Genomic DNA, 25,031 nt, shown 5'->3' on the forward strand with positions numbered 1-25,031 from the left:
ATTTTAGCTCATGTAATGTCTTTATCTGAAGGAGGATTTCCTTCATACTGAAACAAATGGCCTGTTTGGATGTGGGTGTAAAGAAGTGCATGTAATCTAGACAGTACACGGCTGGCTGTTCTTCAACACCACTGTGTATATGCTGTGGTTATGTGCCACTCAAAAAGCCACAGACGAGCCCTGGTTTTTACTTAAAGTCTGGATTTTCCAGCTTTCTTTGCCGGACCCGATTCTGGGGGCTGCAGGGGCGGTGTGACTTTGGGCCCTTTACCCCTCCTGCTGAGGGCTCACCGCCCTCTGAGCGGAGCTGGGCGCCCCCTGACAGGATCCTCCTGACCAGACCGGACCCCGCCTCAGCGGCGGGGCCGCGTCGTGAGATGGCGGCCGCAGGCAGCGCGCGCCCCCTCGCGTCCCGTCCCGCCGGGCCCACGCATGCGTGTGGGAGCTCCCCTCAGCGCGGGGCTGCGCTGCGGGGCCATGGCGGAGGAGCGGCGGCCCGTGCTGCTGGGGCTCCGCGACGCCCCCATGGCCGGGTCGTGCCGGGAGGCCCCGGGCTGGGCCACCAACAAGCTGGGCGGCTCCGCGGTACGGCCGGGGAGGGAAGGGAGCGGGGAGGGAGGGCTCTGCCCCGAGCCGTGGCTGTGGGGCGGCACGGCCGCGGCTCGGCGGAGCCCCCGCGGGCGTCCTCCAGCGGTGCGTGTGGTGTCGGCTTGCAGGACGCGCTGCCCGCCCTGCGCCCGGCCCGGCCCCGCTGCGGGGCGTGCGGCGCTGCCCTGGCGCACCTGGTGCAGGTGTACTGCCCGCTGCGGGGCCTGCCCTGCCACCGCCTCGCCAACGTCTTCGCCTGCCCCGGCACGGGATGCTGGGGGCAGCCCCGCAGGTGAGCAGGGAGCGGGATGCGCTGTGCTGGCGGCTCGGAAACACCCCCCCGGTCAGCCGGCGCTGCTGCTTCAACGCCCTTGTCTTGTCTTCTTTCCATGTGGCACGCTGAAGCTGGAAGGTGCTGCGCTCCCAGTGCTTGCAGACTCAGGAAAAGGAGGCACGAGGTTGCAGTCTAAAGCAGGTACAACCGGCAAGCCGCTTTCTTGGTGTGTGCCCGTGTGACGTACAGCATTAAAGAGGATTTCAAATAAAAAAGTAGTTAAGTCGGGTGAGCTTCACGTCTATGTGTAGTTGTTTAAGCAGCCATAGCTGCCCTGGAGAAATTGTGCCACGTGCTGGTTTTGAGTCACATGGAGAAGTCATCGCAGTCACAGGCTCTTTGGTACAGGGAGCGCTACATGCTGCGTACTACAAGATCGATTTCTTACTTGTGATTTATGTTAGAGTAGTTTTAAAATGGAGGATGCAATCCAGTTATACGGTTAAGATTGATATTTAATATCATAATGACTGAATCTACCTAAACACTTTTTCAACTGTACTTTAAAGGACTATGCTGCTTTAGGTTTAGATCTTTAAGATGCTGTCTTTATTTTCTAATTTAAATAGATTTTTTTTTTAAATAAAAATCAACTTTAGTTTATCTGACTCAAGTATTGTTAAAGTATTTCTGGGATTTTTGTCTGTTAAGCTAAACATTTTCATATTGGTTTAGGAAGATTGAAAGGGGAGGCTGGCTTTGAAACTAACGCTGACAGGCAGGAAGTGTGCTTATTCAGCTGGTGCGTTTGCAATATAGTATTTTGGTCTGTGGTAAATGAGTTTATATTCTGATAAAAATGGTGCAGATATTTATTGTTATTATATTCCTCTGTATCTGCTCTTTGAGCTTACTGTGGTACGCTAATTGGTTCAATTAAATATATCCAAACCAGTTACCTACTGTCAGTTGTGCCAACCACCTAGATATGGCAACATAAGGCATGAAGCCCATGCAAAATGTAAATTAATTCTTGCCCTATTTCTCCAGTTTGAGATGTTTTTTGCCATAAGTGTGCTGCTGTGAGAAGCACAGTGGATATGCTGGTACCTGCTATTCTGAGGGTAACGGGCAAAAAAAAAATACTAAACATCAGGTTAAGGTTTTACTTTTCTTATCCATTACAGTAGTAAAACTGTATTTGAAATGTATCAGGTAGCTCTTGAAAGTGTTTCTCTTCTTTTTTTTTTCTTCCCCCCACCCAGAAACAACAACCTAACTTTTCTGCAAAGGACTGGTGTGATGAGGCAGATGACTGGGGAGTCTGTGATGGAGCAGAATCTCCCGCATGTGCCCTTCAGCTGCTTGGCTTAAATGAAGTGACGAGCAGCTCCTCATCCAGAGAAGCGGAGTGTGCATCCCAGTTAAAACAGCTTTGCCTGTCTGAAGCTACAGATGTGTCAGGTTCCGTGGATATGGATCTTCCAGTCAGGGAGGATATGGTAACAGCCACTTCAGCTCCTGTGTTCCGTCCCTATTACATTAGTGTTGTGGATGAGGAAGACTATGCTGGTTTCCTTGATACAGATCATGCAGATGAGCTATGGAAGGAGTATCAGCAGAGAGAGGGTGTTGATTTGGAACATTTGATGTCAGAAAGGTGCGCATAGGTTTGACTTTTGTGTTGAAAGCGAAGGCTAAAACTTTTCTTATTCCAGTTGCATTTTTAAGAGCTTAACTACTCAGGAATTTTAACTAGAGACTGGGATAATGGTATCAGATGGACCCATGGAGTTTTTGATAAAGAAGTTGTCCGAAAAACAATTTTTGGATGTAGCTACTGAAAACATTTTCAATTTTAACTTAATATCCAGACTACTACTTTTTTAATTTTGTTGAAGTCTACAGTGACTTTCCCTGAATTGTGAGCAATGCTGATTTTTGATAACTAAAGCTACTGGCAATTGCGGAATATGCAAAGAATGGGTTTTAGTTGTTGTGTTCTGTTGATTTTTTTTTTAATGTTGATGGAATCATGGAACTCTGATTGTGCTTAAATTACACTCCTTTTAAATTTGTAATTAAGAAAAAAAGACAATTGCTGAGCAGTTACTAAAGGAATTATTTTTTGTTTCATTTCTTGTTCTCATAGTTTTGCAACTGAAGGTGATAAAGAAAAATATGAGAAGAGTGAAGTCAAAAGTGGGGACCACACGTTCCATAAATTTATGAAAAAAATATCTGTCTGTCATGAACAGATTTTAAGGTACGTTGATCACTTGGTTGTAACAGGGTGATACAGAGCATAGATATGGACTGTTAGTAAATCAAAATAAATTATTTGACTGGAAATGCTTATTTATTTTTCTTAATTGAAAAATTTGCTGTGAGTGCTGTTACTGTGCCTGAATTATAAGATTTATAAGGCTGGACTTATAAGATTTATAAGATTTATAAGATTATAAGGCTGGACTTCTAGGACTAAGTGTTAACTGGATGAGAGGCAAAGCAGAATCAGAGACCCCAGATCTGTCTATAAGAAATGTTCTTCAACGTAAGACCTGATGAGAGCAGACCCACACTGTCTTTAGAGACTTACTGAAATCAAGGTGTAGAGGTTTTCAAGAGATAGTTTTGAGGTGGAAGTGTAATGCATAGTGGTGTGCTGTGATATACCTCCCAGGCTCTCTCCTGTAAAGTTTTCTAATCTTATTGTTACTGCCTATGTCTCAGTCTCTGAGACATTCCTGAAGTAAGACATTACTCATTTTAAAGCCTGAGTTCATTTGCAGCTTATGATTACCCCTCATGACTGTATAGACTTCGCTTCTTGTAAATAGGTTACTTTGCTAGAACTAAAGCAGATTAAGCCTCAGAGAAACTTCTTTCCAAAAAGAGGAATTATTTCTGAATGAGAGTAAATAAGTTGATTTGAACTCTCTGATATATAGTATGAGATAATACCAATAATTTTAATGGATCATACAAAGTATTTGTTTTTAACAACTTTATTCCAGAGAGTCTGCTGCAACCCATCTGGTCAAGCTGTCTCAGTTTAGTGACATGACCTTTGTTTATCAGGTTTTCAGAACCAGGTGGAACTAACTGGTACCTTTTTGATGAGGAGGTAAAGTTTGAAGGGCTGGTTATGCACATAAGAAATATTAGAAACTTCTGTTAATTAGCTATCAAAGACTATACAGAAAAATTACAGATAGAGAGTGCAAGTAAAGTTTTCAGACAACTTGTGTTTTGCACTGGATCTATCACTTTGCAGTATTATGTTCTCTGAATTTTCCATTTTTCCGAAACACTGCATCCGGTGACCCCTATGAGTATCGTTAGTTAAAGTCTTAATGCAACGCTCCTTTTTCCCTTCAAGAGCACTGTGAATATACACGATAGGTACATGACACTAATGTTCAAACATGTTTTCCCTGGACTGCTGGATCCCTGTTGAGCTCTAGTTTGTTTAATCGAGTCAGGTACAGCATATTTTGGAGGTGTCAGTTTAAAGCATTTATCTCCTTTAAATGTAGCTCTTTTGTTAAGACTTTCCAGGTGTTGACCTTCGAAGGTCCAACTTTACCAACTTTAATTTTTGTTGAATGACTCATCTGAAACTTAAGCAATGATTGTGGCTTTTAATAATGTTTGTGTATTTAGATACAAAAAATAAATCTTTTTTTTCCTTTCTTCTCTTAAGATACTCCTGGGGTGGTCAGCCTTTATTCATAACTTGTCCTCCAGCCAACTTTAACGAAGGTATTCCAGCCTGCAGTAACTGTGGAGGCAAAAGAATATTTGAATTTCAACTTATGCCAGCACTGGTCAGCATGCTCCAGAGCGATTCAGGTTATTGGCTTTTGACTTAGCTAAATGAATATTGGAAACAGTCACCTTGCTGGTAAAGTTCAGTGAACTGTAATTTGGATTGTTTCTTGCTAGCCATAGGCACTGACAAGCCTAACTACAGTGGTTATAGAATTATATGCTACATATGGGTAGGTATATCCATATGGATTGTACATAGAATGTTCCCATTATAGGTTTCATTAAGCAAATGATGGTTATGGTTTATGGGAATTTGCGGATTTCAGCTTTATTTGCTCCCTAGTGAATTGTCATAATAACAATGTAGATAATTCCATGACTTTGGGAGTAATTATTACCTTTTAAATGAGGCCTTGTAAAATAATAAATGTTGTCAAATTGCAGACATGTAAGAAGCTCTTCGAAAATTCTCAGTCAGCTTGCTTTAAAATCTTTTAAATTAAAAAATGCCATGTCTGTACAAGACAGAATATGAAAAAATACTTTTTGAATTGGAAGATTGAGCTACAGTGATAAGCAATAGCCACTGTCTAATTTTTCTAATACATGACATCCCTTTATTGTTTTGTTTTTAGATCTGTCAGTGGAATTTGGGACTGTTATAGTTTATACATGTGAGAAAAGCTGTTGGCCAGCAAATCATCAAACCCCTCTTGAAGAATTTCTTTTTGTACAAGAAGACCCTGATCAGAAATTATTTAAATAAATTGTTTCTTTGTAGAGATGGGAAGTCTGTTTTATTCTTTTTTCTTTCTTTTTTTTTTTTTTTTTCCTACAGTTGAAAGTACATAATTATGCAACAGAGTTTTCCTCAAATGTGGTGAAAATGAAATAGATTTGATGGCATGGTGCTTATTTCCTAGAATAACGTACAAGTTAAGGTGCCTCTGAAATGTGGCCACGGAAAACTTGCTTACATTGTTTACATGTGCAAACAGAAGTGTAGGGGTTGTTTCAGGATTCCAGTTACACTTTTAAACATGGAAACTTCTAAACACAGGACGAATGTAAAGGAGAAAGGTTGCCGAACTGCACTCCGTTGTTATACTTTGCATTGATCAGTCTGATGGGATCCAGTTTTTAGAAACTACAGCAATGAGAAGCTTAATCCAAGTATTTAAACAAACAAATTTGCTTTATTTGTATTGATGACAGATTGGAAACTCAGTGAGTGGGCAGTGGCTGAGAGAGCCTTGCTGTAACTACAGTCCTGTGAGGAAGCTTTTCTGTATGTTTTTCCATTGAAGGATGTCACATTTGCAGAGCTAGAAGAGCTCTGACAGTTACTTGGGATGGAGAAAGTGAAAGCTTTTGTTAACAGTTCTGTTCTTGTGAGTACAGAAGGGTACAGCACCTGCTGTGTTACTGCAGTGTAGTGCTTGCAAGCTGATCACACTGTGCTTTAGTTAACAGTCTAAATTCTGTGAACTCCCTGTTGGTTTAAGCTAAATTGCAGTATTTTAATTGACTTAATGGAGGAGTAATTTAAGTAAGTGTCCTTAAAGCTTTTTGTACAGGCTGAATGCCACAGCATAAATTAATCTACCGAAGTTTTAAGAAAGTAAGAGGGGGAGGCAGTTAAAATAATGAGATGTTTTTGCAGAACTGATCTTCTAGAGACGACTTGTAGCTTACCACGTTGACGTTCAGAGGTGAGTTGTTAACTTAGGTTAGAAACTGTTACGCTATAGCTCGAGAGAGTGCCTGAGCTTCCCGTGGGTGCCAGGCGTCTGCTTTGCCCTCCGCGGCAGGAGGCTGGGGGGGCTGTGGGGGCTGCCCCCACTCGAGCTTTGCTGCCCCGAGCGGCGGGAGCGGGTCTCGAACCCGCGTCTCCCGCGCGGCCCCGCCCGAGCTGCGGCGCCCGCTGCCGCCCGTGTGGGCGGGCCGGGGCCCTCCCGCCGCCGGGGGGCGCTGCGGGGCCGGGCGGGCGGCGCTCTGGTGCGCGCCGGGCTCGCTGTGCGGAGTGCGGCCCGGCTGAGGAGAGCCGCGCCGAGCCCCGCCGCGCCGCGCCGAGCCCGCCCGTCACCGCCGCTCCCCCGCCGCCATGTCCGCGCCGGTGTCCGGCCCGCTGGGCCGCGAGCTGGCCGAGGCCGTGGCCCAGGCGCGGCTCTTGGTGGTGGGCGCCGGGGGCATCGGCTGCGAGCTGCTCAAGGACCTGGTGCTCACCGGCTTCGGCAACATCGACGTGGTGCGGCCCGGGGGGGGGGTGCGGGGGGCGCGGGGCCGCCGTGTGGCGAGAGGGGCGGGAGGGGGGGGGGGGGGCGCGGGCCCCGCCGCCTCCTCGGCGGGCGTTCGAACTGCCGCGGCCCCGCAGCGCCGCCGGGGGCCGGGCCCGCCACAAAGGGCCGCGGCCTGCGGGCGCCCCCCTGCCCCCCGCGGGCAGCCCCCGGGCCGGGGCCCGGCTCCGCGCTCCTCAGCGCGGCCCCTGCTGGTGCCGGGGGTAACGGCCCGGCCGCGGGGGGGGGGGCCGCGTTTCGGGGAGCCGGCCCTGAAGCTGTCAGCCCCGGGGAGCCGCCGAGAGAGCTGCCCGCGGGCTGCTGCTGCTTTCGCTTTTGCTTCCCGGTGGTGGTTGCGGGGGTAGCAAGGGCAGAGCCGAGGGATGGCAGCGAGATGAGCTGCCCTGCGGCCCTGAGGAGCGTCTGCCTGATTTCATGTTAAGAAGTCGGGGAGGACAAACGGAGCGAGAGCACAAGCCCGTTTGGTCCAATGCGTTTTTACTTTCCGGTGCTTTGCCAGGGGCCGCTTCAGTGGCAGGTTGTGAGAAGTTTGTTTCTGCATTTAGACTTGTTGAGCAGAGCTCGTTAGAAACAGCTTTTCTCTAAAACTATCAGCAGGCAGAGGAGTCCAGCTACAGGTTTGCACTGTTATTCCTATAATTCAGGCTTTTCCACTGAAATATTTTTTTAAACATTTGTATGATGTGCTAAAGTGTAATTCCTCACTGTCCCTTGGATTTGAATCTGCCAGTGAGAGCCTATCAAATCTTAACATAGGAGTAAACTAAACCTGTGAAGGAGAGCAGAAGCCTGCAATTTCTGCAGTTGTTTTTTTCCTCCTTACCCACCTTACTGTGTCATTTGTGTGCTCCTGCAGTCCGTTGAAATAGAGTTTAGTATCTCCTGATTTTCCAGTTAGTCATTAAGCATAAATCTCATTGGGGCATGCTTATTGTTTCCCTTATTTTAGTTTGATTTTTTTGGATTGTCTTTCAAGTCTGACTTGGTTGGATTCCATTAACTTAAGTATATGTTGGATCAGGGCCATCTTAATTTAAAAATATTACTGGCAGTGTTCTATGCAAGAGAGTAACGTTTTGATAACATGGAGTGGATGGGCAAAAGGCAAGGTGAGAGCAAAAATAGAATTGTGTGCAAAGAGGAAAATTGATATCAGTAGAAGAAATTGCTTTTGTCAGCATTCGTGATATTGCTGGGAGTTTTTCTTGATTTTTACAGACCAATAAACTCAAAAACTGTGAAAATGCTTTTTTTTTTTTTTTGTAAGTAAACTGAGAGTTTTTTTTTTAACAAAACATTAAAACTAAAACAAATACAATTTGAACACCAGAAACATGTAACTTTATTAAATACGCTTTGTTGAAACGCAGTGTCTTTCTTCTCGTGAATCAAGAACAAAAGTAAATTAGTCAAAATCCAAGTCTAAATTAAGAATGCAATTGTGTATGTCTGAACCTCTGAGATATTTTCCTTCTAATGTACAGAAATGGGAGTTACAAAAGTGTAAAGTTGTTTTAATGCAAGAACTGGCAGATTCTGATCATTCTTAGCTAAATTGTAGTTTTGGTTGAGGTCTGGTGGTCTCAAGTATTATCTTGGAGAAGAACTTCCTTTGCTTTTTTGGGCTTGGCAGTACTGTTCAAGATCAGTTTTCAGCTCTAGCTTAAGTCACTTGTTATCATCTCCACTTAAAGCGCTAAATTAAGGCTTTCCTGGGAGTGGATGTTTTAACAGAATTATGCACTTAATCAGTTTCACTTCAGGTTCTCAAACTTCATGGCTTTGGACTGTGCAAGTGTTCTGACTGTGCCTTACAAGAAAGGAAAGGTGGTAGAAGTGTGTTTTCAGGCAAACACATGTATTGTTTTAGTTAGGAGATGCAAGACCATAGCAGTTGGTTATGAGGGTACTATAGGTAATAAGCACCATGTACCTCATAATGCATTTCTGAAAGAGTATGTATTTTTTATGAATTTATATTAATGAGTTTGCTCAGTATTCACAGGTTCTTTTATGTAGTTTTTTAAATAAAACTATTTGGCTATTGCAGCTTAGTACATTAATTTTTAATCCTTAAATTAAAAATACTTCCTTAGGACAGCAGGAAGCTTAATATTGGAACTTGGATCTTGCATGCAAAGGGTCCTCAATGAGAAGTGTGTGCATACCTTTTTTCATTACTTGAGTTTGGTTCCTAAAATGAAAAGCTGATGAGAAGCCCCTCAGCAAGTTGTGCTCCCGCTGCATGCTCTGGCTCTCTGTATGCCACAGAGCTGTAGGTGCCGCGGTGCTGAGGGTGTTGGCATTGCCAGGGGAGCTGGGGGAAATGCTGATGAGGCTCAGGGATTGTCTCCCCCCACCCCCACCATGTAAAAATGTTAGGGGCACGAGAAGACTAGCATGAATATAAAGGAAAAATAGTGGCAACAAAAAAATGAATAAATCTTGATTCTTGTGGTGGGGGGCAAAGACATTTGCAGTTAGGATGTTCACGTGAGTGTATTAATGAATAGAAACATGGCTCTTAGGGGAATCAAGGTCATGGCGTACTTTCAGGTTGTACTTCATGAATTGTGTATGTTTTTTAAACATCTTGATTACACGACTGGATTATTTTTTTTTAAGTGAACTTCATTATTTTTTAATATGCACTTAAGCAGTGGGTCCTGGTGTCCAAGTATAAAAGTTTGCCCCGCAGTGTATGAATTAGATGACAGTGCAGCTATCAGTTTACTCTTTCAGTTGCTCAAAGCCATGTTCAAGCGTAAAGGAGAAGTGCTAATTAGTGTGCTGGGTAGCCTTTCGTGGACCGTGGGGAAGCACGGTGCAGAGCTCTGTTCAGGGTGACTAGTCCCGTGTGGGGCCTGACCGAATCCTGCAGGATTTCTTGAGTGTGTACGCTGTGCTCCTGATGAGTTCTCACTACAGTCTTCATCCAGCAGTAAATAGGAGAGTCAGTTATTGACTTTCTATTAAATATTCTGCCTATGTATCTCAAAATTTTGTGTGTGGTATACTAAGGACTCTTTCTGAAGAAAGTTTGTTGTCATAAAGCTCTTAATTTTTGAGATGATTCCATTGTTAATAATTATTTAAAATGAATGGATTCCTGAAAATGAATAATTGATCACTGTGCCTTTACAGTTGCTGTAGTGCAGATGTAATAACTGTATGCAGGTCTGAAAAGGACCCAATGCATAAACTTCACAGATCCTATCACATTTGCTTCAAAATCTATTATTAATTTTGTTCCTTTTATTTCTGTAAAAGTGAAATGGCTGCCTTTTCTGTGTTTGTAGATTGATTTGGATACTATTGATGTCAGCAATCTCAACAGGCAGTTTTTGTTTCAAAAGAAACATGTTGGAAGATCGAAATCACAGGTGAGGAAAAAGCCAAAGCTCAAGTCTTACTTATTCAGTATTATTATTATTGACGTTGTTAGAAACGGTACAGTTTTGTTTATGCTGGTAAGAGGTGTTAGTTGGTTGCTCGTGGCTCTCTATAATAATGCATTTAAAAGTATTAAAATTAGTAAGGTAGTCAATTTACTCAATACTCAACAGGTATTGAGTCTCTTTAGAAAGATGGAAGAAATAATGTGTTGTTTTTGTTTTGTTTTTATTTCTAGGTTGCCAAGGAAAGCGTGTTACAGTTTTCTCCAGAAGCTAATATTATAGCTTACCATGATAGCATCATGAAGTATGTTTATTTTTTAAGCTCTGATCACATGTTTTGATTTTCAAGTGCTGTTATTTAAATGCTGCAATGGTGTGCTTTAAGATACTTTACAAAGCTTCTGCAGTAAGACGAAATAGCTGTAAATGAGAGGCTACCATGCACCTGAGTAGGAGTGTGAATTTTGTATGAATTTTCTTAAGCTCTGATTATCTGTAGTTGTTTGCTTGTGTGTAATTTGCACATTATTAGCAACGTTTACTACATACATTTCTACATTGTAAGGATGCCCTAATGTCATGAGCAATAATTAGGTTAAAACAAATGTGAATGTTGAGTCCATGATTTTAAAAAAAAAAAGGGAAAAAAGTCCTTTGTGTCTGTATAGGTAACCGAGTAATATTTATATCATCCATATGATACCATGCCCTAAACAATCAGAATCTAGTCTTTGTATTTCATAACAAATCAATAAAATATGAGATCATGTAGATTTTCATGAGCCATATTTCCCACATTTAAATGCATATTTGTCCTTTTTTAAAGAAAAAATAAGAAAAAAAAAGGCATGGTCTATTATATCAAGGTTTCAGCTCTGACATTGCTGTTAGACACCGAAGCGTTGGCTCATTGCATCTTTCTCCTGAAACTGTAAAACCATTAATCCTATTTCCGTGCTACTCCGTCGTCTTTGCCACTACCTTTTTTAAGTCAGAAAAATGCAGTGTCAGGGTACTAAAGTGTCAAGATTTTAAACTCCCTCATCTTGGCTCCTAAGGGCATGGAGGCACAATCAAAACCAATTGAATTATGATATAATTCAATTATATGTAAAGTATAACTGTAATGAATTATCAACAGTCTGATGAGCTGTGGTAATTATGGTATGTGCATTTTACCCTCAGCTGATGGTGTTTTTAAGGTCAGTGATCAGAGCTCAGCCAATTTACTCATTAGGTCAGAGCAGCGTAAACACTTTTTCCATTGTCTTCCTGTTGCATTGGTCATGGTAATAATTGGAAAAGCTTCCTTCCAGTGGCATGAAGTTCATGCATTTACGCATCTTTAAAATGGGCAGAAGACAAAGGGGGTAGTTAAAGGCTAGCACTAAATTTATAGTATGTGTAATTTATACAGCCTTTTCAATGTGTGTATTTTCCGTTGTGGTGTAATAGCCAACAACTTTGATATGCCGTATTGTTTTTCTTTTCTGTAGCCCTGACTATAACGTAGAGTTCTTCCGCCAGTTTACGTTGGTTATGAATGCTCTGGATAACAGAGGTGAAGTTTTCACTATGATTTTTTTATTGGAGATGAGAATACTGTTGCTTGTTCATAGGAACAGAACTTTAACGTGTTATACTATAAGTACTTAAGCAATGCCAGTTAAATAACAAACATCCTCTTAAGCCAGCTATAGTTTGACTAATATTTTTGTTCTTAACTAGAAGCTTGAAAGTGTAGTAAGTGCTTTTACAGGTGCTTTGTAAGTAAACATTGGCTGCTATGTCACTGCTTTATGGGAACTGATGTGTGTTGTGTATACATGTATGACTATTCAGTTGTTTGCTGTATTTAATAGTGTCAATATATCTTGTTTTAATTGGAAAATCGCCTTTGTGAAAAAGGCATAGTGCTCTCTTTAACAAAATAAGGCAGATTCAGGGTCACTGTGTGCATAAGAGGCAAGTTTGTAAAGTCAGACTTTTTTCTAATTATTCAAATTTTTCTTTAAAACCTCTTTGCAGCTGCCCGCAACCACGTGAACAGGATGTGTCTGGCTGCTGATGTTCCTCTGATAGAGAGTGGCACTGCAGGCTACCTTGGACAAGTAACAGTTATTAAGAAGGTTAGGTTCTGTGTTACTCTTGTCACTAAGTTTAAATCATTGGCTATTTTAGACAACAGGGTGTTGGGTGTTCTGAGATAAAGTTACAGTTCATCTGATAATAGCATATACTACCAGTAGCCTTCGCAGCGTGACAAGTAAATATTTCACTTTTCCCCAGGGAGTGACAGAATGTTATGAATGTCATCCTAAACCAACTCAGAAGACTTTTCCAGGTTGCACAATCCGAAATACGCCATCGGAACCTATCCACTGCATTGTGTGGGCCAAGTATTTGTTTAAGTAAGTTGTCTTTTTTATTATTTTTTAATAGCTACTGTGACTCACTCTCTTTCTGTAGGTTTCTAAACCTACAGATTGAGAAATAAAAAAGACACTTCATTTGAAAATTAACATGGATTATAGCGAAAACCTCCAGTTCTTTGACTTTTTTTTTATATATATATATATATAAAGATACCATGTCAGTTAGCACTCAGTTGTTGTTCTGATCTCACTTAAAATTTGGCAGAAAAGTTTGTCAAAGAGGTGTAGCCTGAGGATGCTTTATCCTTTGCTTTTGTACGGAAGTTACATTTTTCAGTGTAACAATTGTATTAACAGAGATAAAGGTTGCAGGGATCGTGGAAATAGATGAACTGTTGAATGAGTCAAATAGATCTGTTTTACTATATTAATTTTTATATTGGACGTTTTGCATTGTCAGTGGTAAGTCTGCATGTGACTAATTTCAACAATTGAAAAAGCAATGTATGAAGTGGCATTCTGATAGCAAGAATTCTAAAGTGGGTATATGTCAGATAGCAAATATCTGAGTCTTTAAATAGACATGATGAAAATCTAGTGTCTTGTTGTTCTTAATTATAATACAGCCAATTGTTTGGAGAAGAGGATGCTGATCAAGAAGTCTCTCCTGACAGAGCTGATCCTGAAGCTGCCTGTAAGTGTGATATAAACTGGTAACTTAGCCTGTTACTAAAATGTTTTATGTCACAGATTGACTTGCTTCTGTCCATTTTGTAAAGTTACATTGCAACCCCACTTTCTTCTAGGAGGATTCCACTTACAGTGCCCATGGAGAACATGAATTTAGGTTGTGTTTGCAGCACAGATACTTGTGTACACCATGCATACTTTAGTTCCCTCATACTACCATTTATTAAAAGTTTGAAGCAGGCTCAAGCTGTTTTTTTTTGTTTTTTTTTTTTAGTTAACTCAATGCACTGTGTATACCAGAGGTCTTTGTGTGGCCAGTGTGCAAAAAAAAAGCCTCTCAGAATGCTGGTGTTTCAATAATTTTCAGCAGTCAGAACTATAGCCCTTGTGGGCAGCCTAAAACTTTAATGAAGTGATTACTTCAGCTGTTGTCAAAACCTTTTAATACGATCTAAGATAGGTCACTGTCATGCACTAGCTCTCTTCAGAGTGTGGGTAGAGCAGCTGTGAGGAACAGCTAATACATCCAGGTGTGTGATAAATGATTTAGATTAATACACTTATATATATTCAGAGATTCCTGTTCCCTCTGGAGCAAGCTGTCTCCTCCATGTGCACAAAGAAGTGAAAAGTGAATCTGATGTGAAAATTAAGTATTATTGATCTTCACAGAGCAGCATTTTTTTTCAGTATATTTGTATTTGATGGAGTAATTCCTTCCCTGCAGCTGGGAGGCTTGCCTTCTGAACCAAGGACTGAAAACCGAGTGATATTTGTAGTTTCTCTGCATTTTCCACTGCTAGCTGAGGGATTGCCAAATTGAAAACAGAGGGATCATGTTTGAACTCTTCTAGCTTGAAACACTTCCACATTTATCCACATAGCAATTATGCCCATTTTGAGTGATGTTTTTGTAGCTCTTCTTTATTTTTTGTATGGACAGTAACTGTAGTAACTGTAAAGGTGAATAAATAAACATCTTTGTAGCTTCTCCTTTTGGATCCTTTTGAGTGGTGGACTTGGGAGAGGGAGCTCAGATCTGCCTCGGATACTTCAGATTTTCTGTTTATCGGATAGCATTTACCTAACAGGTTGTTCCTACACGAGTCCTGAATGAATAGCTAACTCTTAAGATAGTGGAATATAAACTCACTTTAATCAACAACTGCTGGAGTACTTGAAGGTAGCAGACGTAATGCTGATTGCTTGAAGGAGGATATTAGGGCAATCAGAGGAAGGGTTGAGCTGCCGTGAGCGTATTAGCGAGAGGCCTCGTATCTGTAGTGAGCAAATTGTCAGTTGCTATAATGCTGATTACAAGCATGGAATCATTTAGGTTGGAAGAGACCTCTAAGATCATCAAGTCCAACCGTTAACCTAGCCTGGGAAGCTGCATCAGTTGTGGTGGGTACAAAGCTGAGAGAAGCTGTGGCCTTCTGCCAGGAGGATACCGTCACTCCCTGGTCAAACTGGCAAAGCTTGGGAGGCATTGGCAAACCTGTGGACAAGTGTTTCTGGTTTACTCTATTTTGAATCTGCAGGAAGAACCTGCAGATTAGGTTCCTTTTATGAGGAACCTAAAGGAACTAAGATGTCATGGGCAAAAAAGGATGAGATCCTGAAGTAGATGAACTACATAAATGATAGAGATAAGTCTTGATTAGAGGAGTCTCTCAGACTGGGGATAGAACCAGTACTGTTCAGCCTACACGATTAAGCATACTCACTCAGAATAATAAAGATGATGGCTAAACATTGAAAGTAGCAGAATGCTTTGCAATACAGAGCAACTAGGCAATGAAATACTAAGTAGTTTTTGGTGCAGATTAATATGAAACGTTGTACTGGCGAAGGGGGAAACATTCACAAATTTACATATAAAATTATGGTCTCTGAGTTGATTTTCTCATTCAGTCAAGATTTTAATAGTTGTGTGAAAACATCAGACTGCTACTTACTAGTAATCAAAATAGCAATTGCTGGATGTGACTGGGAAAGAAACAGAGAATGAATAGTATCTGCATGGATGGAATTTTCCTGGATAGAGGTGGCCAGAGGTAGGAAGCTGATTCTGTTTTGAACCTCTAACCAGATTAAGACTCTTCAGCCAGTAACAGAGGCTGCTAAAAGAGGATGGTTAGAGATTTATGAAATCACAAAATAATGTGGAGAAAATTAAGAGTAAACAAGTGTTCATTTTTTCTGTCAATGAAGGAATTTAGTGGCAATAAGTTAGGCTTGTGGAATGTAGTTGTAGAAACAAGCAGGAGCAGTTGCACTACGTCTAATCTAACTCTTATTGGGAACAGTAAAGCCATTTTATAGACGCTGAATAATTTTGGTTATTGACTAAGGGTAATGTTTGGATGTGATTTTATTTTCTTTTTTGAAATAATTTATTTTGTTAATACTTCATTAATAGGGGAGCCAGCAGAAGCAGAAGCCAGAGCACGAGCATCCAATGAAGATGGTGAGATTAAACGTGTTTCAACTAAGGAGTGGGCTAAATCAACTGGATACGATCCAGTTAAGCTTTTTACTAAGGTATCTTTTCTACCCCCAATAAATGTCTTTATTTGAAGTGTATGAGGTGGTTTAAAGTCAAGTCAAAACCAATGTCTGAACACTTAATACTAGCCATCAGTCATGCAACTATGTTATGACTTCCACCAATTTTGCTGTTGTGTTGGTCTTGTTGTTTTATGGCATTCCATTTGTGCCTGGATGGACAACTTCAGCAGTTTGTCCATATTATGTGAGGAAAAAAATAATTCAAATTACTTCTAATGTGAGAAGGTAAACTGTTGCATTCCGTAGGAGTTTTAGTAAGCATAATCAGAACCAGTTTGAGGACCAGAAAGCGATCATTCATGCTGTGTATATAATCAGACACTGGTATAACAGAATACGAACTGTTTTAGGAGTTTTCCTTCTAAAAAGTTGCTAAATAATAATAGTTGCTAAAAGTGATAATTAGAGGAAACTGGTGTAAAATGTCATGTTGATAGGTAGTAATAATTTTCCTTGTTGGCATGTAGGTAAAAGTATCTTGGGGAGAATATACAAATTGCTGTAGAGATGGCTTCAGTAGGCACATGGAGCCACTGTTTGGACTGCTGTTCCTTAATTTTACTCCCCCCATCCCTGAATTAATGAGAACTGTCTGATTTCTGCAGTAAATGTTAGAAAACAGGGAATAATAAGTTTTTCAAATCTGTTGTTTTGTGTTTTTTTTTTTTTCGTGTGGAGTTGAAAATACGAAATACATGATTTTATATGTTCAGCTGAAAATATTATCAAGGAGAAAAGCAAAAACTGAAATCTAATGCTGATTTTTCAGTGTCAAAGGAGGTGTAAAAATAAAATACTTTTTTTTCCCCTCTTACATTTTATTTTTTTTTAATGTTTTTTAGCTTTTCAAAGATGACATTAGATATTTGTTGACCATGGATAAGCTGTGGAGGAAAAGAAAGCCTCCAGTGCCTCTGGACTGGGCTGAAGTACAAAATCAAGGTAATTGTTCCTCCTCATGGTGTCTATTTGTAAGTCACACCTGTTTCTTAAGGCATCACAGTGACATACATTTTCTTCCTGTCACAGTTGATTACTGATATTTAACATATTACTTCTTTATGACTCCTGGAGATTTGTAGTTTTTCAAAATATAGAAAATGGTTTTTTTTCTAAAAACTGTTTTGGAATTATTTTAGATACTTGGTATCAGTCATAGAAAATTTGCGTTTCACGAATTAAATACCAAAGACCTTATCTCTCATGCACTGATGAATTTATCTCTAAAAGTTGACTTCTGGTGAAAATTTACATTTGCTATAAACTGTGCACATCTATTGATATGGCATAGTATAGCTATTAGTTACAGTAGAAAATGTGGATTTTTTTTTTTTAATCTTGGTGCAACTGTAGTTTAAGAACACTGTTCTTCATTTAGAAAATAAATATTTTTTCTGAATTAGCAAATAATTAGCTCTTTGGGAGAACTTCAGTGGAATTTCTAAATATTCCTTATCTTACTATTTTTTTTTTTCCTTTTCTTGAAGAGAAAAACGTATCTGACCAACAAAATGAATCCTCCTCGGTTTTGAAAGATCAGCAGGTTCTCGATGTCAAGAGCTATGCACACTTATTTTCAAAGAGCGTCGAAACCCTTAGACTTCACCTGGCTGAGAAAGGCGATGGAGCAGAGCTTATATGGGATAAGGTTGGTTTACCAAATTACCAAAGGAGACAGTTATATTCTACATACATACAATGAATGTTGGACTCTTTAATTTCAGAATAGTACTATTAGAACAAAAATGGCTGACACACCTCTGAAAGTACTTTCCATAAGTAAACTCCATATGTAAGCATATACATACTTTACATGCTTCGTATTCCATTGAGTGTCAGGATTAAGTATTGTGATGTAAAATAACTATTCACCAACTTTAAAAAGCACACAAATTCAGAAGTAGTTGCAATACTTTCGTTTTTATATTTTAAGAATGCCAGTTCGTTTTTCCTTTGCTCTAGCTACCTCTAAAACTTGCTTTTACACAGTTGTTTGTTGCTAGAGTTCTGCTGAGTTGGAAGTTACTAGCTTTGAGTAAGTGTGGAGTGTATTACAAGTTTTGCTGGAGAAAAATGAAGCAAATCAAGTCTCCCTTAGTACCAGAGACCGTGATCTTTCTGTAGTCAGTTGTCACCTGGCATAAAGAAAAAGCAGTGTGTAAATATAGGGTGTTGACAAAATAGTAAAATGATATTACAACAATTATTAAAAACAAACAAACAAAAAAACACTGTTTCTTAAAAAAGTTTTTGAAACTAAGCATAAAGCATTGTAAGGTTTTGTATTTAGACATTAAAATGCCTTGTATGTTCAAAATATTAATAATAATATACTAAATTAATAATATACTAAATTAAAATACTAAATAAAATTTTAAAATGCACGTTTCAAGTATTACTGCTCTGTCTAAACATGCTGTTTGAAAGAGGAAGTACATAAACTTTGAAATGGAATATTGTATGGACCTTTTAAAAAATACCTGTTTTTAAGGTAGTGATTTTTGGTACTGTGTATTTCTAACTTTTCCCAATGTGTAATTTGATTTTTAAATACTTTTTATGTTAACTTCTTGCCAGGATGACCCTTCTGCAATGGATTTTGTCACTTCTGCTGCCAACCTCAGGATGCATGTTTTCAGTATGAATATGAAGAGCAGATTTGATATTAAGTGTAAGAATAAAATATAACATTGTTTTTCTTAAAATAATAATCTCAATTTCTAGTTTTCATTTGCTGTTAAAAATCTGCATACTCTTGATTATTTTGCAGCAATGGCAGGAAATATTATCCCAGCTATAGCTACTACTAATGCAGTAATAGCTGGTCTGATAGTGCTGGAGGGTCTGAAGATTTTATCAGGAAAAATAGATCAGTGTAGAACGGTAAGTGGGAATATGATGCTTTTACTTTCTTATTATTCGTTATTTATTCAAGTTATATTTAACCTGCTTTTACTAGTGTGTAGTTTGACTATCACTCGTTGCTACTTCAGTACATTCTGAATGTGCTAGGAACCTTCAGCTGCGATAGAAAGAAAAGTAGAAGTCTCAAGGATCATTAAGTTCCTTCTGATTTCATGAAAATTGGCTGCTTGGTGAGAGAACCAGACTGACATCACTTGAAACATGTCTGTTTGATGTTACAGATCTGTTTGGCAGTAGGTAGTCAGTCAGCACAGGTGTCATTGTAGACTAGCTGTAATACTCACTTTCTCCTGTTCACCAGGCATGTCAAAGAGGATTAGAGAACAGGACAACCTATGAGACTAAGAGAACAAAGCCGTAAGAAAACAGGTTTTATGAGTGCTGTTACTTACAGAATAACTTGTTTCATTCTTGTCTATCTTCAAGATTTTCCTGAACAAGCAGCCAAATCCCAAAAAGAAGCTATTGGTTCCTTGTGCTTTGGATCCACCAAATCCCAACTGTTATGTATGTGCAAGTAAGCCAGAAGTGACTGTGAAACTTAATGTACACAAAGTTACTGTGCTAACACTCCAGGACAAGGTAAAACTTTAAATCTTAGCTACAGCTTTTGTTTTGGCACTTATGTTGTACAGTATTGAAGTTAGGTTTTTGTTCCATATATGTTGACTGAATGTTAGTTGTTAATATTTGCTCTACTCTTTGCATTTCTCTCAGCTACAAGAAAAGCTGGATTAGCCAGTATGCGTCTTGTTTATGTGTGTCCGTATATGTGAAAGAATGTTTGTATTTTGTATTTTTTTGGTCTTTTTAAAGCCTATTCCTAACTAACAGGGAAAAAATGTATTTGAGGTGAATAGTTCAGTAGCTATGGTACAGTAACAACTGATTTGTAATTCTGTCATTTTATGAGATAAGTATTTAAAAAAAGTTTCAGACTATCATCTGGACCTGCAAAGGTGTCATAGATATTCTTTTTGTGACTAAATCTTAAGATTTCAGACAGCAAAAAGATGATTTTTTTTTAAATGGGAATGAAAAAATAAAGTATCGGCTTTAGCAGATGCCTGAACATGGGCCAGGATAGGAAAATCAGCATAATTCAAGGTTATTTATAAGTATTATAAAGTCAGACATGGATTAAGTAATCGTATTCATCCTTTCAGATAGTGAAAGAAAAATTTGCTATGGTAGCACCAGATGTACAAATAGATGATGGAAAAGGAACTATCCTTATCTCTTCGGAAGAAGGAGAAACAGAAGGTATGTGGCACATTAATGCTTTTTAGATAGTAGTACTCATTTCTTAACATGAAAGAAAATCTTTATATAAATATCTCTATTCACCACAGCATTTCATTTCACTGTTTTTTTCTAGCAAATAACCACAGGAAATTATCAGACTTTGGAATTCGAAATGGCACTCGACTACAAGCAGATGATTTCCTCCAGGATTATACGCTGTTAATCAATGTGCTTCATAGGTAAGGATTCTGAAAAAAATATTTTTGTGTATATATGTAGCAAGATTCCATAGGGAATTTCCAATTAAGAATTTTAAATTAGAAAATACAGTTAAAAGATCAGGTTGCTAATATATAGTGGTTAAAGAGGAATTTTTTAATGAATCGATATAGTTATTTTATTACAATAGTAATTGCTAAGAGTTCATCTGAATAATTTGGTCATTAGGCAACATCAAAGTACAGTGCAAAGCTAGATTTACTTGTGGGGCAGCTAACAAGTGAGAAACTGCTGTTGAAAAACAAACAAACAACCTGCTGGAGTAGTAAATCATCTGCCGTGTTCAAGTATCATCACCTGTGTTCAAGTATGGCAATGCAAAGAGAAGTCAATAATTGGTGTATGTATTTAACTTTGGATAAGTAATATCAATGTCATATACAGGAAATTAATACCTTGCAATCACAGTGAGAATAGAAATCTGAAATTGGGGAAGAAAAGTAAGCTTAGGTAATATTTTTTTTCCCTAAGCATTTTAAGGCATGACACTGGGTGGAACAGTGTTTGTGAATAGACAAAGCACAAATTATAGAGGGCTGAACACCTTTTCCTTTTTTAAAAAATGCATATATATATATATATTTTTTTTTTTTTTTTTTTTACTTTTTCCTAATTGCAGGGTGCTCTAGTAATTTGAATGACATATTTTGTTTGTGAAAAAATACATGGTTTTATTTTCACCTGGTTGTTTAACAGGCTGCCCAGGGAAGTGGTGGAGTCACCATCCCTGGAAGTCTTTAAAAGACGTTTAGATGTAGACCTTAGGGATATGGTTTAGTGGGAACTGTTAGTGTTAGGTCAGAGGTTGGACTCGATGATCTTGAGGTCTTTTCCAACCTAGAAATTCTGTGATTCTGTGATTATAAAGCATATGGATTTTTCTGCAGTGAAGACCTAGAAAAAGACGTAGAATTTGAAGTTGTTGGTGACACCCCTGAAAATGTTGGCCCTAAACCTTCAGAACCAACATCTAAGAACATTACCAATGGTAGCGATGATGGAGCGCAACCCTCAACATCAACAGGTAAGTCACAATAAGCAATCTTAAATAAAATAAAATAATATTTTAGTAGGGTGGTCTAATTGAAATACTTCACTTCTATGACTAACATGAAAAGAAAGAAATAAGTTGCCTCTGTGTATAGGTATAATAGTAAATGGTAAAAAAAATAAATAAAAATGCAAAGATTGTTACAAAGATTTTCGGTACATACACCTTGAAATTATATTATGTAACTTGCAGGTTCCTGGAGGGTGGTCAGCTTAAATACACCATTTGCATAGTGATTTAAATAGTCACTTTAAAAAGTTAGACCCATTCTAGCTGATGGTCACCCTATTGCTTGACAGAAAAGAATCAACCAGATTGGTTGCTTTCTCCCTACAGATTAGAAGTCACTTTATGGATATCTTTGATCATGTTTTATTTTGTTATTTTAAGAAGACACCTTTATTAATCTGCTTACAAAATAATTATTTTTTGCCTTTTGAGCAAGAGATGGAAAAAAGATGAATGAAGTAGCTATTTACTACCCAGGAGGAAGTACCATCATTTTCTTAATATAGGCTGTTCTTTTGAATATACCCCAAACAGTTTAACTCAAATACAGGATGTTTAAGCAGTGACAGATGATGTACTGGAAACATGTTACTGTTTTATTGTTGTGACAGATAAAGTTAAATATCTGTAATTCTGTCTTAAGCTTTTGGATGATGTTCATTTGCTAACGTTAGCTAATGTAAGAATTCCCCAAAAATATGGGAATACTTTTGAGTTACTGCAATATTTTCCATACCTCTAATGAAGAGGGAATGACCACATGAAAAGCCTGTTTTAGACTGTTTTCAGAGAAATTGAAAATATTCTTGTAATTAAATGAGAAAGTATGGATAAAGAATGCTTCAAGATGTTAATTTGTTGTCTTAGAGGTACCTTGTATGCAGTTCGGTTTGAGGGTTGATAAACCTAACAGTACCCACTGGAATTAAAAACATGTATTTTGCAGCTCCAGATCAAGATGATCTGTTGATTATCGATTCTGAAGATGAAGGCCATTCAAGCAATGTTGATGATATGGAGGATAAAAGCCGCAAGAGAAAACTAGAAGACAAAGAGTGCATCAGTACAAAGAGAGTGCGTATGGAGCAGACAGAGGAGCAAGATGAAATTATAGCGTTAGACTGAACATGCAAATGCCCCTTGACAAAATGATTGAGATAACGTAATGCAGTAACAGCATATTATTTTGGGATGTGAAAAATGTCCAGAACTAGACTAATTCTAAGGCTTTTGTTCCAAAGGAATATCAAACCATTGGCTTGAATAATTTGTTGTCTGTTTCTCTTGATGATAAAGCTGTCATCTCAATAGACTCTTTTAGAAGTTTTTCTGTATTGAATTCCATATAATAAATGTAGTAGAAACATAGTTTATAAATACTTGCAGATAAGTATTTGCTTAAACCATCATGAAAAAAGCATGTTATTGTTGTGTAAATACCGTTTAGGTATAATTCAATAGGACAAAAATCGTACTCCGTTTTAGTAGAGGGTCATCATCTGATGCCCAGATTTAAGTAACTAAATTTTTATTTTTTGCTTGAAGAAAGGTATTTTTAGTCCAGTCCTAAACATCTTTCACATCCTGAACAAGGAGAAAATTCACTAAAGCAAATTAGTGCCATGTTTTATCAGTGTTCTTAAACTTCAACTGGCACTATGTACATTACTGTAAAACTGTTAATTTACTCCAATTTTTCAGCTCGTACTGCCTGGTATGTCAATGTAAGAAGCAAATTTTTTGTGTATTGTTACAGTTTCAGGTTATTTATATTTGATGTTTTTGTAAACTCAGATACTACTACTATACTGTACATCTGATGGACCAAATAAATGACATCTGAAATACTTGCTATATTTGCTTGCACAGTCCGAGTTTATGCTGATTTATGGGATTTTACAATGTATAGCCTTCAAAATTACTGTACTATTTTCATTTTTCTAAACATAACCTAGTAGTACAGAACTTAAGCTTCACTTGTTTGAGGTGAAAGGGGAATTTTTTTAATAAAACTTTTGTGAATGTTTTTTTTCTTGGACAATCAATTATTGGCCTCTTCAGTTGGAACATTTGCACCACCACACACATGCTTTCAGCACCTCATGCCTTCAGAAAGAGAAAAGCACCAGTCTGTTGTATGTTACACTTTGTGCCTAGAGCGAAAGTGCAATGTTTAGGAGAAGTATCTCAAAGCCTACTGCATTTAATTACTTTGGTAGCTCTCACTACTATCAGTGTTGATTCTTAGAATGCATTAATCTGTCATTTCTGTCACTGCACTGAAATTATGTTTAAACTTTATGTTAATGAATCAGAACCGCTTCTGTTCATAACTAAGTAGTCAATGATAGCCTTACAGAGTGGAGAAATTGAGCAGACAGGATATATTCTGTTGCAGTTTGCAAACTGGCCAAATTTTAAACAATGTTAACTGTATAGAAAGAAAATGTAAAAAACAAAACCAGCACCTTTTGTAAGTTTCAGTTCCTGCATCTGATTCCATCTAGTAAAAGGCCAGGTTTTCATTAGTGTTAGATTGTCAATGTGATACAAAACTATGATTCTATAATGCAATTAATGTTTTATCTCTTTTTTTAGGTAGTAATAGTCATATGCAATGACTATTTCTCAAACTTGTTTGGAGACATAATACTCTACCATGAAACTAAATCTTTTTGAGTTAGTTGCTTCTTGGCCAGCATCAGTGAAGACTGAGAGGTAAAGATGTAAATAAGAGGAGTTAGAGAAACAATTTTAAACATTGTAATGGGAAGATTTTATAGTTCTCACTGTAAACAAAGCATTAGAATTTAATGTCTGATGACATTTTACAATAATTAAGGCTGACATTTTCATTTTAAGCTCTACTAAAAATAAAAAAATGGTTTATTAAATAAGTTGTCAGATGACTTGTTATGTGTGTAATAGGATGAGATTCTTGTTATAACACAGCAAAGGTCTGTCTAAGCTATTGGCACATATAATATGTCCAAGAATGTGATCTTATCCCACTCCCCAAGAAATTTCCTTGCTTGCACAGATCTGTATACAGTAGTTTAGCTTTCAAAATCTCTTTGATTAATTTAACAGCAAAAGCTGTAATACTGGTAACTATCACATTAGTTTGACTTGAGTGCATATATGACTTAAAAGTTGAGCGTTTAATGATCTGAAATTAAGCAGATTTCTACAATAATATGAGACCAACAGATGTGGGGGTGAAAAAGAGAAAGGTGTGAGGGGTTTTATTCAGTCTCACTGGCTTGTATTCCTTAAGTTACTAGTGTTACAGCATAATTCGACAATATTCAGATAATTAAAGTATTTGGGATGCTTGTATTATTGGATGGGGGGTACCATTGCAGGACAATGATTAGGTTAAGTTTTAGAGAACCGCAGAGAATTTTAAAATAGGCATCATCATTTGGCTTGCAGCATGAAAGGTAGTATAGAATTTAGCTATATAAGCAATTGCATGTTGATGTTTAAGATATGTGACTGTACTGCTTTTGTCTGGGTAATAAGTAGTTACATTGGAAAAAAAAAATAGAGATG

The 25,031-nt window shown here is 38.5% G+C and overlaps 2 protein-coding genes across 2 annotated transcripts; both read left to right on the forward strand.

Moving 5' to 3' along the window:
• Positions 1 to 450: 450 nt before the first annotated feature.
• PDCD2L (programmed cell death 2 like) lies at positions 451 to 5,418 on the forward strand. Its single transcript, XM_084294948.1, has 7 exons — positions 451 to 585; positions 717 to 880; positions 994 to 1,063; positions 2,128 to 2,522; positions 3,015 to 3,128; positions 4,569 to 4,717; positions 5,272 to 5,418. The coding sequence occupies exons 1-7, from the start codon at positions 478 to 480 to the stop codon at positions 5,400 to 5,402; spliced, it is 1,131 nt and encodes a 376-aa protein (XP_084151074.1). The 5' UTR covers positions 451 to 477; the 3' UTR covers positions 5,403 to 5,418.
• A 1,242-nt stretch (positions 5,419 to 6,660) lies between these two features.
• UBA2 (ubiquitin like modifier activating enzyme 2) lies at positions 6,661 to 23,937 on the forward strand. Its single transcript, XM_084294971.1, has 17 exons — positions 6,661 to 6,884; positions 10,233 to 10,316; positions 10,565 to 10,635; positions 11,828 to 11,892; positions 12,360 to 12,460; positions 12,621 to 12,742; positions 13,333 to 13,400; positions 15,819 to 15,940; positions 16,810 to 16,909; positions 17,455 to 17,615; positions 18,545 to 18,638; positions 18,738 to 18,850; positions 19,319 to 19,474; positions 20,059 to 20,155; positions 20,271 to 20,376; positions 21,304 to 21,440; positions 22,423 to 23,937. Exons 1-17 carry the CDS (start codon positions 6,741 to 6,743, stop codon positions 22,599 to 22,601), a joined length of 1,920 nt encoding a protein of 639 aa, XP_084151097.1. The 5' UTR covers positions 6,661 to 6,740; the 3' UTR covers positions 22,602 to 23,937.
• The last annotated feature ends 1,094 nt before the right edge of the window (positions 23,938 to 25,031 follow it).

This window comes from Netta rufina, assembly GCF_964035555.1.
Source record: "Netta rufina genome assembly, chromosome: 13".
NCBI lineage: Eukaryota > Metazoa > Chordata > Aves > Anseriformes > Anatidae > Netta > Netta rufina.

Bases quoted from the DNA above. Each gene is read 5' to 3' on its own strand.
- PDCD2L (XM_084294948.1), top strand. From the start codon at position 478: ATGGCGGAGGAGCGGCGGCCCGTGCTGCTGGGGCTCCGCGACGCCCCC. The intron at 586-716 runs GTACGGCCGGGG...GTCGGCTTGCAG, and splicing joins ACAAGCTGGGCGGCTCCGCG to GACGCGCTGCCCGCCCTGCG. The intron at 2,523-3,014 runs GTGCGCATAGGT...TTGTTCTCATAG, and splicing joins GAACATTTGATGTCAGAAAG to TTTTGCAACTGAAGGTGATA.
- UBA2 (XM_084294971.1), top strand. From the start codon at position 6,741: ATGTCCGCGCCGGTGTCCGGCCCGCTGGGCCGCGAGCTGGCCGAGGCC. The intron at 18,851-19,318 runs GTAAGTGGGAAT...TCTATCTTCAAG, and splicing joins AAATAGATCAGTGTAGAACG to ATTTTCCTGAACAAGCAGCC. The intron at 19,475-20,058 runs GTAAAACTTTAA...TCATCCTTTCAG, and splicing joins TGCTAACACTCCAGGACAAG to ATAGTGAAAGAAAAATTTGC.